The 11289-nt window shown below is 33.6% G+C and overlaps 2 protein-coding genes across 2 annotated transcripts; both read right to left on the reverse strand.

Annotated features, from left to right (window-relative positions):
* Positions 1–497: 497 nt before the first annotated feature.
* Positions 498–3366, reverse strand: LOC144545759 (laccase-4-like). The gene is made up of 7 exons (XM_078294302.1): positions 3243–3366; positions 2950–3101; positions 2375–2619; positions 2147–2275; positions 1434–1963; positions 797–1235; positions 498–691 (listed from the first exon to the last, which is right to left on the reverse strand). Exons 1-7 carry the CDS (start codon positions 3363–3365, stop codon positions 561–563), a joined length of 1749 nt encoding a protein of 582 aa, XP_078150428.1. The 5' UTR covers position 3366; the 3' UTR covers positions 498–560.
* A 3645-nt stretch (positions 3367–7011) lies between these two features.
* LOC144545518 (BTB/POZ and MATH domain-containing protein 1-like) lies at positions 7012–8049 on the reverse strand. Its single transcript, XM_078294084.1, has one exon. It carries the CDS (start codon positions 8047–8049, stop codon positions 7012–7014), a length of 1038 nt encoding a protein of 345 aa, XP_078150210.1.
* Between the last annotated feature and the right edge of the window lie 3240 nt (positions 8050–11289).

Raw genomic sequence — 11289 nt, forward strand, 5'->3', positions numbered from 1 at the left:
ATTGAATTTGTTCACAACTGGAAAACCCAAATTTAAATCTTCCACAAAAAGAACTCAATTTGAGATAAATCTGAAAACTAGATAAAAATGGCGAAGCCAAGAATAAAGAAAAGAAACCACAAATTTTACTTCATTGTTCAATAACTAATCCAGTAGCCTTCTCTGCCTTATATAGGGTACAACAGAAAAGCATTAATTTGATAAACGGATCTTTCAATTAACAGACCCGATCCGATAAACCAGCTAATTTCAACCATCTTCCAAAAAACAACCTGTTTGGCTGACCTGGGTCGTAATAGTGAAATATTGCAAAAAACGCACAGATTTAAATCAATTATAACGCTATTAATCTATTATTCAAAAATAAAACTTTTTCAAAAGAATACATCAATCAATCATTAACCTAATTGAAATAGGCTTACCTTGTTTGTTAGCTTGAGTTTTATAACCAAATTAACCAAATCAAAATAGTTAAAGCAAAACCAAACATACACTCAACCAAAAGAAAAAAAAAAATCCCCTCTAGACCTACAGAAGTCTTATTTTCATCCATTAGACATCTAGCATTTGGGAAGATCAGATGGAGGAGGAGGTAATTTCTGATTAGGAAGGTTACCATCTAACACAAGCCATGCCATCTTTAGTCCCCAGCTGGTGTGTGCCTCCAAGTGACAATGCATGAACCATACTCCTATATATAAACAAAAATTCATTAAAAAAAATGGATTAAATCAAGTGAAATCATGAATTAGAATTAAAAAAGAATTATGAGATTAAGAATTGATCAAAAGTTTACCTGGATTATCAGCAAGGAAACGAATTGCTACCCATCCACCAGGTGGAACTCCAATTGTATTCCTCTCAATTGGGTCCACTAGATTGAACTTGGCCGGATCTTTAGTGGGGTTATAGTTGCCAAAACCTCGTCCGACAACAAAAAAGTTGAAACCGTGGAGATGAAATGGGTGGCTTTCGGCACCTAAAATGCTTGTGTCTTGCAACACCAACTCCACAATAGTATTGAAGGGAATCACCAAAACTTTTGTGCCATTGGTTACAAATGTGTTGTTCGGAGGAGTGCCGGTGTAGTTGAATGGCATGAGGGGTATAATCGGAAAATCTGATGCGTACACACCATTTGATTTTCCAGAAAAATGGGATTGGAGGAGGGCCTTTTTGGGAAGAACAAAGGATACGTTATTAACACTAGCCGCAAACTTCGTCCCGTTAGGACCCTAATTATTAAACATACATTAATAGTAGTTAAGAAGCAATTATGCATTCAAATAAAATATATCCATATAGAGATCAATCATTATTATTTCATTATCTAAAGTATGATTTCTTCTTAGCACAACTAGTTCAACATTCTCAAATGTAGTACTCGAAATAAAATTTGTCATGAGATAATTTGAGATTCAAAGATAACAAACCTGACAGGTCTGATTCTTTGGACATGGATTTGCTCCTAGCCCAATAGTAAAGAAGAATTGTCGGTCAACCATTTGCGGCACATTTGCTGGATACTGAGAATTTGCCAAACTCCTTAGCTTATTAGTGAAATTGGTTGCAAAAGAAGTGTCATTCAAAACAGGCAATGTGGGCTTAAATAGTGGTAAGTTCTTATTAAATCTAGATGAAGAAAAACTGTTTGGATTTTCATATTCCAAAATTCCTGCCACAGTTGTGTTGTCAAAGGTTCCTGGGCCGGTGACATATGGTCGTGCCTCCATAAAGAAGTTTGCTCCGGGATATTGTGCATGAGTAGTTAGTAGAACATTTGTGGTTTGGCCGGGGGTTATCAGCAGTGTTTTTGTAGTGAAGGATTTCACATAAACAGCATCGACTTCTACAATAGTGAGCGAATGATTGGCTATGGAGAAAAATAGTTCGTCATCGAGTGCAGCGTTGATAATGCGGAGGAGGTATGTCTTGCCGGATTTCACCTTAAGCTTGAATGTGTCTGCAACAATTTAAGTATGATAGTGCAGATGTCATGGAATACTATAGTAACATGAAACTGCTATACTAATGCATCTCTTTCAAAATTAATCAGTTATAATCTTCGAAATAATATTTCATGATTTTTTGTACTACTAGGTACTAATTTTAATTCTATATATTTGTTATTATCATCTTCTCTTACCTTTTGCTGAGCAGTTATACAGTAGACCGGGAAGGCCATTAATGGTGTACGCATCGGAAACATTTGGGCCTCCACCTGTCTGCAAAGCTTGACTGATGATGGCCTCTGTATCGGCCTTCCACCATTCCCCTAGCAAATTCAAAATGAAGGAAAAACAATTTTGTCAAATCAATATTCTCATATATATATAGTGAACTTGAACACAAAATTAGACATAATTATATATACCAAAGATGACTGGAATTTCCTTGTATGGTTTTGCAAATGGATAAGGGACGCCAAGTTTTGGATGGATTACAATGGGACCATAGACAGTGGCACGTAGCCATGAAATGTGTGCATGCCACCATAGAGTACCTCTCTGGCCTACTATTGTGAAGTTGTAAACATAGCTCTGGCCTGATTGGATTGGACATTGGGTTATGTAGGCTGGCCCATCAGCCCATGCACTAAACAACTGTCTGATACCATGCCTGTATTGTATATATATTTCCATGTAAACAATAGTTAGAATTGATGTAAATAGTATGGTGTTGTTCTTTAATAAAATTATGTTACTTTTGATCATACTTTTTTGATCATTTTTCTTTATTTATTAATGGGTATCAATTGGTTCTACATCTATTATATAATTTAAAATTAATTTCTACGTACACAGGGAATCTTTCTAAAAACACAGTTAGCCAACTAATCTACAACAACCAACAATGCTTCAATTAGCAAAAGGTTAATTACTTTATTTAACTAATTAAAGCAAACATGCATGCATCTTTAATTACACATGAAAGAGAAAGCTGACCTACCAGTGCAAAGAGATGTTGTACGGAACATGGTTAATAACCCGGACTACCACTCGATCACCTTCTCTTGCTACGATCTTAGGTCCTGGAAATTGGCCGTTTACCGTCACGATGTTCTTAGTTTGACACAGTCTTGTTACGTTTTTCATTTGTATCTGCCATGCATGTTTGCGTAGGCATGATAGCAAGTTAATTAGTATATATATATATATAATATAAGATAGAAGTAAATTAGAAGAAATTAAAACTAATACTATATATAACCATATAAATAGTAAATATATTCATGCACGTACGTCAAACTGGTAGTGCCTTGTAATGCTGGTTTGCTGAGAAGTAGTCGTGATAGGGAATTGGAGGAGTGCAACTGCAATGCATGAGAGCATGATAAGCGAAGGGAATAGAGCTGAGGCAGCCATGGTTTTTAAGAGACAAGGGAAGAAGGCTTTGTGTTAGTTAATTATTTGATGAATTGCATGGTGACTTGAGAAGTATATATAATAATAGAGATAATATTTATAATATGGAGATTGATGTTTGGTGGAATGAAGATGAACATAGTTACATCAAGAGGTAGAGTTGGCCTTAGATAGCTTAGAGTGTAGCTAAAGTCAACCCCAAAGTATTTTGACCATTACTTTATCATGCAATTAATGAAAGATTTGGTGAGGTTCAGGTAGGGGTGTAAACGGAGCGGATTCGGAGTGGATAATGCTAATACCAAATTCGTATCCACCTTTCAATGAGTGGATACGGATACGGATACGGATATGGATACAAATACGGATATGGATATGGATACGGATAGTAAACATATATCAAAATTTAAAACCAAATTCGCCTTAAACAGATATGGATACAGAGTGAATAATCTACGAATACGGACTCAAATACGAATACGAAATGAATAATTGAGTTATATACTTTAAGATACAAAAGAGTGCCTTGTTTGTCTTGAAACAATTGCTAAAACCAATTTAACATAGACTAAAAGCATACTACATTCACGGACTAAAGTCTTGAATGAAAAATAATAGAGAGTGAAGAAATGGAGCTAAAAAGGAAATAAAATAGCACTATTGTAGCACCATCATCAGCGAAAAAGAGATTAAATTGAAAACCATACCGTATTATCATTTATCCCACAAACAAACTGAAATGAATATGGGATAATTATATAACTTCTATCCGGAGCAATAAAGTCGGAGCCGGTTGGGAGCAATTTTGGATCCAGATAATTATGGATATGGATATTTACCTTTATGAAATTATCCATATCCGTATCAATTTAATCTGGATTCGGATAATCTTCGGATATAGAGCGAATACAGAGCGGGTTATCCGTATCCATTTACACCCCTAGGTTCAGGTCCAATTCAGAACAGAAACATTACCCTAATTTGGATCAATAATGTTTTTTCTTTGACTTGATTCATGTTAAGCTAGCCTATTATGTGTTATATTAACAACGAAAGGAAAATATAGCATGTCATTCCACGGGTGCTAATTCGCATATATATATATATACCAATATATACAAGTTAAGTTGCACCATATCACAGTTTATTTTATTCACTGTAGGATAAATCGAATCAAACTAGGAGACACACAAAATGTCACCTTTTTAATTAGGTTCCAGCTATTTTTCTTAAATAACAAGAAAGTGTATATTTTCATAACCACACGGTTTAATGCCTAGGGTCATTTTCAAATGTTAAAGAGATATTGTCATGCAAAAAGTGAAAAGGATTTTTGTATGAATACAATTGAGGGTAGGTGAAATAGTTATCATTTATATATGTGTGTGCCTATATACAATTGAGGGTCTGTTCGGTTGGTGCATAATAAAGGAATTGAAGAGAATTAGATCTCTATTTCCACCTAACAAATCTAGAATTAGCTAGATTAGAAAAGCATGCCTGACCCAACTGACTATTCTTAAATATTCTTATTTTTGTTTTTCAAACAAATTGTTTAGCATAGGAAACTTGTTATAGCATACTAAAAGACATGGAAACAAATTAATTCGCTACTGCTAATCAGTATACTGAAATAAGCAATTATAAAGTGCAAATAATTAATCGATATATAAATTTGTGACATTCGGTGTCACTCGAACCCTCTTTGATTTCAAAATAGAAAAATGGGTATATTTCGCTGTAGGTCACTAAACTTTGTTATTTGTCACGAATTGGTAACTCAAGTTTGATTTGTCCCTTTTGAGTCACTCAACTTTGTTATTTGTCCCAATAAAGTCCCTCTATATTTTTCCATCCAAAATTTTAACAGAATATGCTAATTCCGTTAGTATTTTGGATGGAATATGCTAATTCCGTTAATATTTTGGATGGAATGAGTATATTCAGTTAATTTTTTGGACGGAATAGGAATATTTCGTTAAAATTTTGGATGGAAAAGTATAGAGTGACTTAATTGGATTAAATAATAAAGTTGAGTGACTCAAAATGGACAAATCAAACTTGAGTGACCAATTCGTGACAAATAACAAAGTTTAGTGACCTACAGCGAAATTTACCCTAAAAAAATGTTACTTATAGGCACCGTAAGGTTTGATTTCAAATCATTCAGTTTGAAATCATTTTGGATTTTAGGTCGTCTTGAATTAGATTTTGAAATGTCCTATTTGGCATTTTTTTTTTTGAATGTCAACTGGCAGCGGCTGCCAAGAATTTTCATTGCAAAAATAATAGGGTTCAATTACATCAATTTACATACATAACTCTGAAATAAAATGAAGATAAAAAACAACAGAACCCTGATACTCCAAAAACTGCTCACTAGTTTCCATTTGTACCAGTAATCCTTGTTCCATGAACAGTACTGTTACGGTTACCGGTACAGGCCCTATTTGCTGTCCTATTTTGCATTGTCTTTGGTTTTGAGTCATCTCGGGTTTGATTGGGTCTTGTTCAATTCGACATTTTTATATTATTAAATCGGGTCGGGTTCAGGTTCGAATTGTTTTGTGTTCTTCAAGGTTCAAGTGTAGCCAAGTTTTTTCTTCTTTTTTTATCATATATATATATATATATATAGATGACCAATGAGGTTCAGTTAAATTTTGGTTGGGTCAGGCCGAATATGAACCGTTCGATTTGGGGTCATATTTAGATTTCAAGTTGTCTTTAGATCGGGCACATATTTTTTCGAATCCGATTAAGATCTTACCACCTCTACTTTTAGTACTTCCAAGTTCTAATTTGACGTACTTCCAAGTTCTAATAAACTGAAGATTAATAATTTTGTCCATCAAACTTTATTATATATTATTAATATTTTTCTTCAATAGATTTCTATTTTCGTACCTCCTCACAATTATCCACGAGTGAGGATATGGTACTATGCATAGCATATATTGGCTTGCCCTGTGAACTTATATTTTTTTGTTTTAAAGGTTCAAACGGTCAATCTGAACTGTTCAACACAATCTTCATATGAATATGTACTTGCATATTGAATTTTATATTATTATTTTTGTCTACAAGTACATATTTATATGGAAATCATATTAATAATTCGGATCGATCGTTAAAATTATGAAAATGAAATATTAATTCATATATAGTACAAACCAATCCGCACTATGTATAGTACCATAGCCTCACTCATTATATCCACATAACCACATTGCCAAACAAGCTCTTTTTTTTTGCATGATAAAGATTAATTGTCATTCTATATCCTAGAATTATCTAAGTTATCAAAAACATGTCTAAATACATCATAATATGCAACCAAAGTAAATTTTCTGAATCAATATTTCATCCGTCAATTTTTCTAATGAACTCAAAGGTTATAATCTTGTCAGATATAAACTTTCTAATGTAAACTTCTCAGTATATATGATGACACATCATCATATATACGACCATATATATATCTTTAAATAAAAATAATTGCACGACATAAAAATAAAAATAAACTAAAATTATTGCTACATATGTTAACTGCTACATCATATATGCCACCTCTTAAAACTGCACTTGGCAAAAAAGGATTACAACAAGCACCCATTTCATTTGCTTTCAAACTAACAACCCAAGTTCAAATTAATATCTTGCTATATAAATTTATAGGCATGACACCAGATTTGATGCAGGCAGCTTTGAGTCGGTGAAGATTGTACTGCTCAGCCAAGGCAAAGGTGGTCTCAACCGTGTCGACTGAGATTCGCTCGCACAATCTTTCCTCGGCAAAGTTGTACAGGTCATCCACCAAAAATCGATCTGCTGCTACTAAGAGATGTTGTGTTAGTTTCACTGAATCAGATTTTTCCATGGCTTCACCATCAGCTCCTGTATATATCTCAGGCACCGAATCCGTATATATAAAATTAAGAAAACCTTTAAAGACCATGGGTTCCACATCATCGATCTTTATCGGCTCGATGTCATATGATTTTACACTCATAGGCCCGAAAAACTGCGCATGGAACACAGGTGATCGCGCAGCAAGCATGCACCTGTGTGCACGAAAGATCTCGCCTTTCACTTGAAAGTTTACATCCGCTCCTACTCCACTCTCCAAGAGGTTACCAAGATGGTGTCGCAAGTTCAAAACCGGTGCGGGCACCGGCATCTTAGTAGATTCCAGTACTTGGCTAATTGAGCAATGAACCGTGAAACAATCATTTCTGATATACTGTGTCTCAAGTTGAGAATGTGTTATGAAGAACTTGAAACCTGACTCTATTCCAACAACAACACCGCTCTGCCCGGTACCTCTCTTCCCAAAACAATTAAATAAATCATGTTTGATGATCTTTGGCGACGGCCTGCCTTCCTTATCTAACAAACTTAATTCATATCTAACCGCATATGTAACGGCCTCGGCTGGATTTCTCAAAAGCACGAGGAATAATGACATATAAGGGGCGAAGTCTTGCGAGTTTACTGCAAAAGCGCGGCATCTGATGGCCCATTCAAGACCTCCGATGCGGAAGCTGCTCGATTGTATGTGTTTAATGAAAGCAGCTTTAAAAGCCGAGTAACCAACGATCTTGCAATGGTGGGTCCCACTCACCAGACGATTAACACATACGGACGATGTTGTGAAATTGTTGTTTCCTTCACAGGATGCCATCTCCTTTAATTTACTGGTTTTCTGCAAAACAGACTAGGATATTATTTATTTTTTTAAATGGAAAAGGAATGTATACAATTTGGATGTATATTATATATATACACACATGCAAGTTAGAGATTTACAATGTGGAAAAAGAGAAAAAATAACAAAGAAAATTAAGATCTCGTTACCTGCTGGCAATCGTTAATAATTTGTGCAAGATTTTTGGTTTGCCTTTGGAGCTTTTATAGAGATCATGATCTAAATTTGGGTTTTCCAGTTGTGGACAAATTAGAAACCTAATATTAGCACTTTCTTTATTTTTAATTTTTTTTTTAGAACTGGCTTACCGAGAATAGATTTTAATATCTCCAATAAATTAATTTGGAAAGTTATTTGTTAACAGAATCAAATTAGGAACCTCATATTAGCACTAATGCTATTTTTGTTAGGACCTGCAGGAGAAGGATGCTATATATCAATATATGTAATATGAGGAGGGATCCGATTACACCCTTTTTTTGGTGACACCGAATTACACTCTCCATTTTCAAAGTTTACAAAGTCCAAACAGTCGATCCAAACCGTTCAACTTGTTTGATATGTTAAAATGTGCTTGCAGATCAAATTTTACATTTTTTGGAATTGTTTTACTATTTATTAAGTATTTAACAAAATCGCTATATTCAGACCGTTGAATTTTTGTACCCATCTCAATAAATAGTAAAAAAATTCAGAAAAATGTAAAATTTGATCTGCAAGTACATTTTAACATATCCAACAAGTGGAACGGTTTGGATCGACTGTTTAGACTTTGTAAGTATAGGGTGTAATCCGGTGTCACCAAAAAAAGATGTAATCGGATCCTTCCTCATGTAATATATGATGTGTTTTCCCATTCTATGATGAGCAATTTATAAATGACACAAGTATTAGTATTAAATTATATTAATGACCAACTTTGACATTTGTACAAAGCATCACATTGCATCAATTATATAATAGCTCTTTTTGCTCGGACTAAATATTATAATAGATGTGTCTAATATAATATTTATTTCCTGTATAGTTTCCTAAACTTGCATAAAAGATATGGTTTGGAAGTATGTAGTTGTGTGGTAATTGGCAAATTTATTTCTTGACTGGTAGCAGCCGGCCGTACTCTCTTGATTTGTGTTAAAAGTTGTGCTGTTAAATTAGGTTCATTTTAAAGGTTTGTTCAAATATAGGTTCCAGATTGTGAATCGGGAATTTTTTATTGGTAGTAATTGATAGAAAAGAAGAGGGGGAAACAGAAAGAGTACAGTTGTTTTTTTATGGGTAGTAAGATCGGTACTGTTCATACCGATCATAACTTTTTTTTTTTTTAAGTTAAGATCGGTATTGTTCATACTGATCTAAACTTTTTTTTTAAGTTAGGATCGGTACTGTTCATACCGATCTAATTTTTTTTTTTTGCAAAGTTTGGATCGGTACTGTTCATACCGATCTAAATTTTTTTTTTTTTGCAACTTAAAAAAGAAGAAGTTAGGATCGGTATGAATAGTACCGATCTTACTACCCATATAAAAATAGATGTACTATTTTTGTTTCCCTCTCTTCTTTTCTATTAATTACTACCACTAGTACAAAAAACCCTTTCACCGACTCTCAATCACCGACGGTTTTAACATGTAACAGTCAGTGTAGAAACTGCGTGGCAAAATTGTAAATAAGAAGAATTTCAACACTGACTGTTCAATTGTAAACAACCGTCAGTGAATCAACACTGACTGTTTTTTTTTGTTAACCGTCAGTGTTGATCATAACCTACACCGACCCTTTTATTAAAAAACAGTCAGTGTTGAGCTATACACCAACACTGACTGTTGTATTAAGGGAACCGTCAATGTTGCTTCACCCTACAGTGACTGTTTTTTCACAAAAACCGTCAGTGTTGAGCTATACACCAACACTGACTGTTGTGTTAAAGGAAGGGTCAGTGTTGCCTCACCCTACAGTGACTGTTTTTTTAATAAAAGGGTCAGTGTTGATAGTATGCTCTACAGTGACTGTTTTTTTTAATAAAAGGGTCAGTATTGCCTCACCCTACAGTGACTGTTTTTTTAATAAAAGAGTCAATGTTGATAGTATACTCTACAGTGACTATTTTTTTAATAAAAGGGTCAGTGTTGATAGTATACTCTACAGTGACTGTTTTTTTAATAAAAGGGTCAGTGTTACCTAAGAGAAGATATCCCCACACAATTCATTTACTAAAATGGAGGCCTCCTTTTAAATTAGAACAGTTCATCACACATCAGAGGTCTCTGATTAACCCAGTAGCCAATTAGATAATAATTGCACAACAAATTATATGCACAAAATTCCAAAAAAGAAAAATCTACATTTTCGCATATTAGCTAAACAAATTATACTTACAAATATCAATTTTATACAATTTCATTATTATTTGCCTCTTAAAATAGTGTCATTAAATGTGGACCGTGCATTTTCCCGTTATAAATCGACGGTTGATTTTTCATGAAATGATTCAAAGTTCATTTTTAAATGATCAAGGGAGAATCCTTAACATATACAACATAAATGATTTTAAATTTGGTTATGGCTAAGCTTCGATCCGACGTAATGTTATTATAGCCATTCGATGGCTTGATATTCCGTAAGCTTGATGGATGTGAAAATCAATGTAAATTTGGACAAAATTTGGACAAAATTTGGACAAAATTTGGACAGAAACAAATTAAGCTAGCAATCTTTAATTGTAACGGTTCCGATCGACCAAGGCACAACATTTTTGTTTGTTCCTTTATTAACTTCCACAGCTATTGTTATTGTTGCATGACAGGTATATAGCATATGAGTTGTTAAGACAACATGAATGTACTAACATGCTATTTTATGTGTCTAAATCATTTACTAAGACGCAAAAATACGTTTTAACATTCATTATTTTGTAAATTTTACTAATAATAATTTTTTTTACGAAAAAAATGCCAAATTTCTTAATTAATTAGTAAATTTCACAGCTCATGCGAAAAACTAATAATACATAATAAATTGAATTTGTTCATCAAATAGTCACGACATGTACAAATTTAATTAAAATAAGAAAAATATAATTATTAAATATTTTACAAAATTTATGTCATATGTACAAATATATATTCTAATAAATCCACATGTAACTTCTTATTTAATCAGTGAGCCTATCTCTCCAGATATTTCATCGATTTTTTTAAGAGGAGGGTTCAAATG

The sequence above is a fragment of the Carex rostrata genome, chromosome 28 (genome assembly GCF_964058835.1).
Source record: "Carex rostrata chromosome 28, lpCarRost1.2, whole genome shotgun sequence".
Lineage (NCBI taxonomy): Eukaryota > Viridiplantae > Streptophyta > Magnoliopsida > Poales > Cyperaceae > Carex > Carex rostrata.

What these genes read in the sequence shown, in the direction of transcription:
- LOC144545759 (XM_078294302.1), bottom strand. Translation starts at nt 3,365, where the DNA reads ATGGCTGCCTCAGCTCTATTCCCTTCGCTTATCATGCTCTCATGCATT. An exon ending in CAAGGCACTACCAGTTTGAC is followed by an intron (nt 3,102 to 3,242) that starts GTACGTGCATGA and finishes CATGCATGGCAG; the next exon opens with ATACAAATGAAAAACGTAAC. An exon ending in GTATAACTGCTCAGCAAAAG is followed by an intron (nt 1,964 to 2,146) that starts GTAAGAGAAGAT and finishes AAATTGTTGCAG; the next exon opens with ACACATTCAAGCTTAAGGTG.
- LOC144545518 (XM_078294084.1), bottom strand. Translation starts at nt 8,049, where the DNA reads ATGGCATCCTGTGAAGGAAACAACAATTTCACAACATCGTCCGTATGT.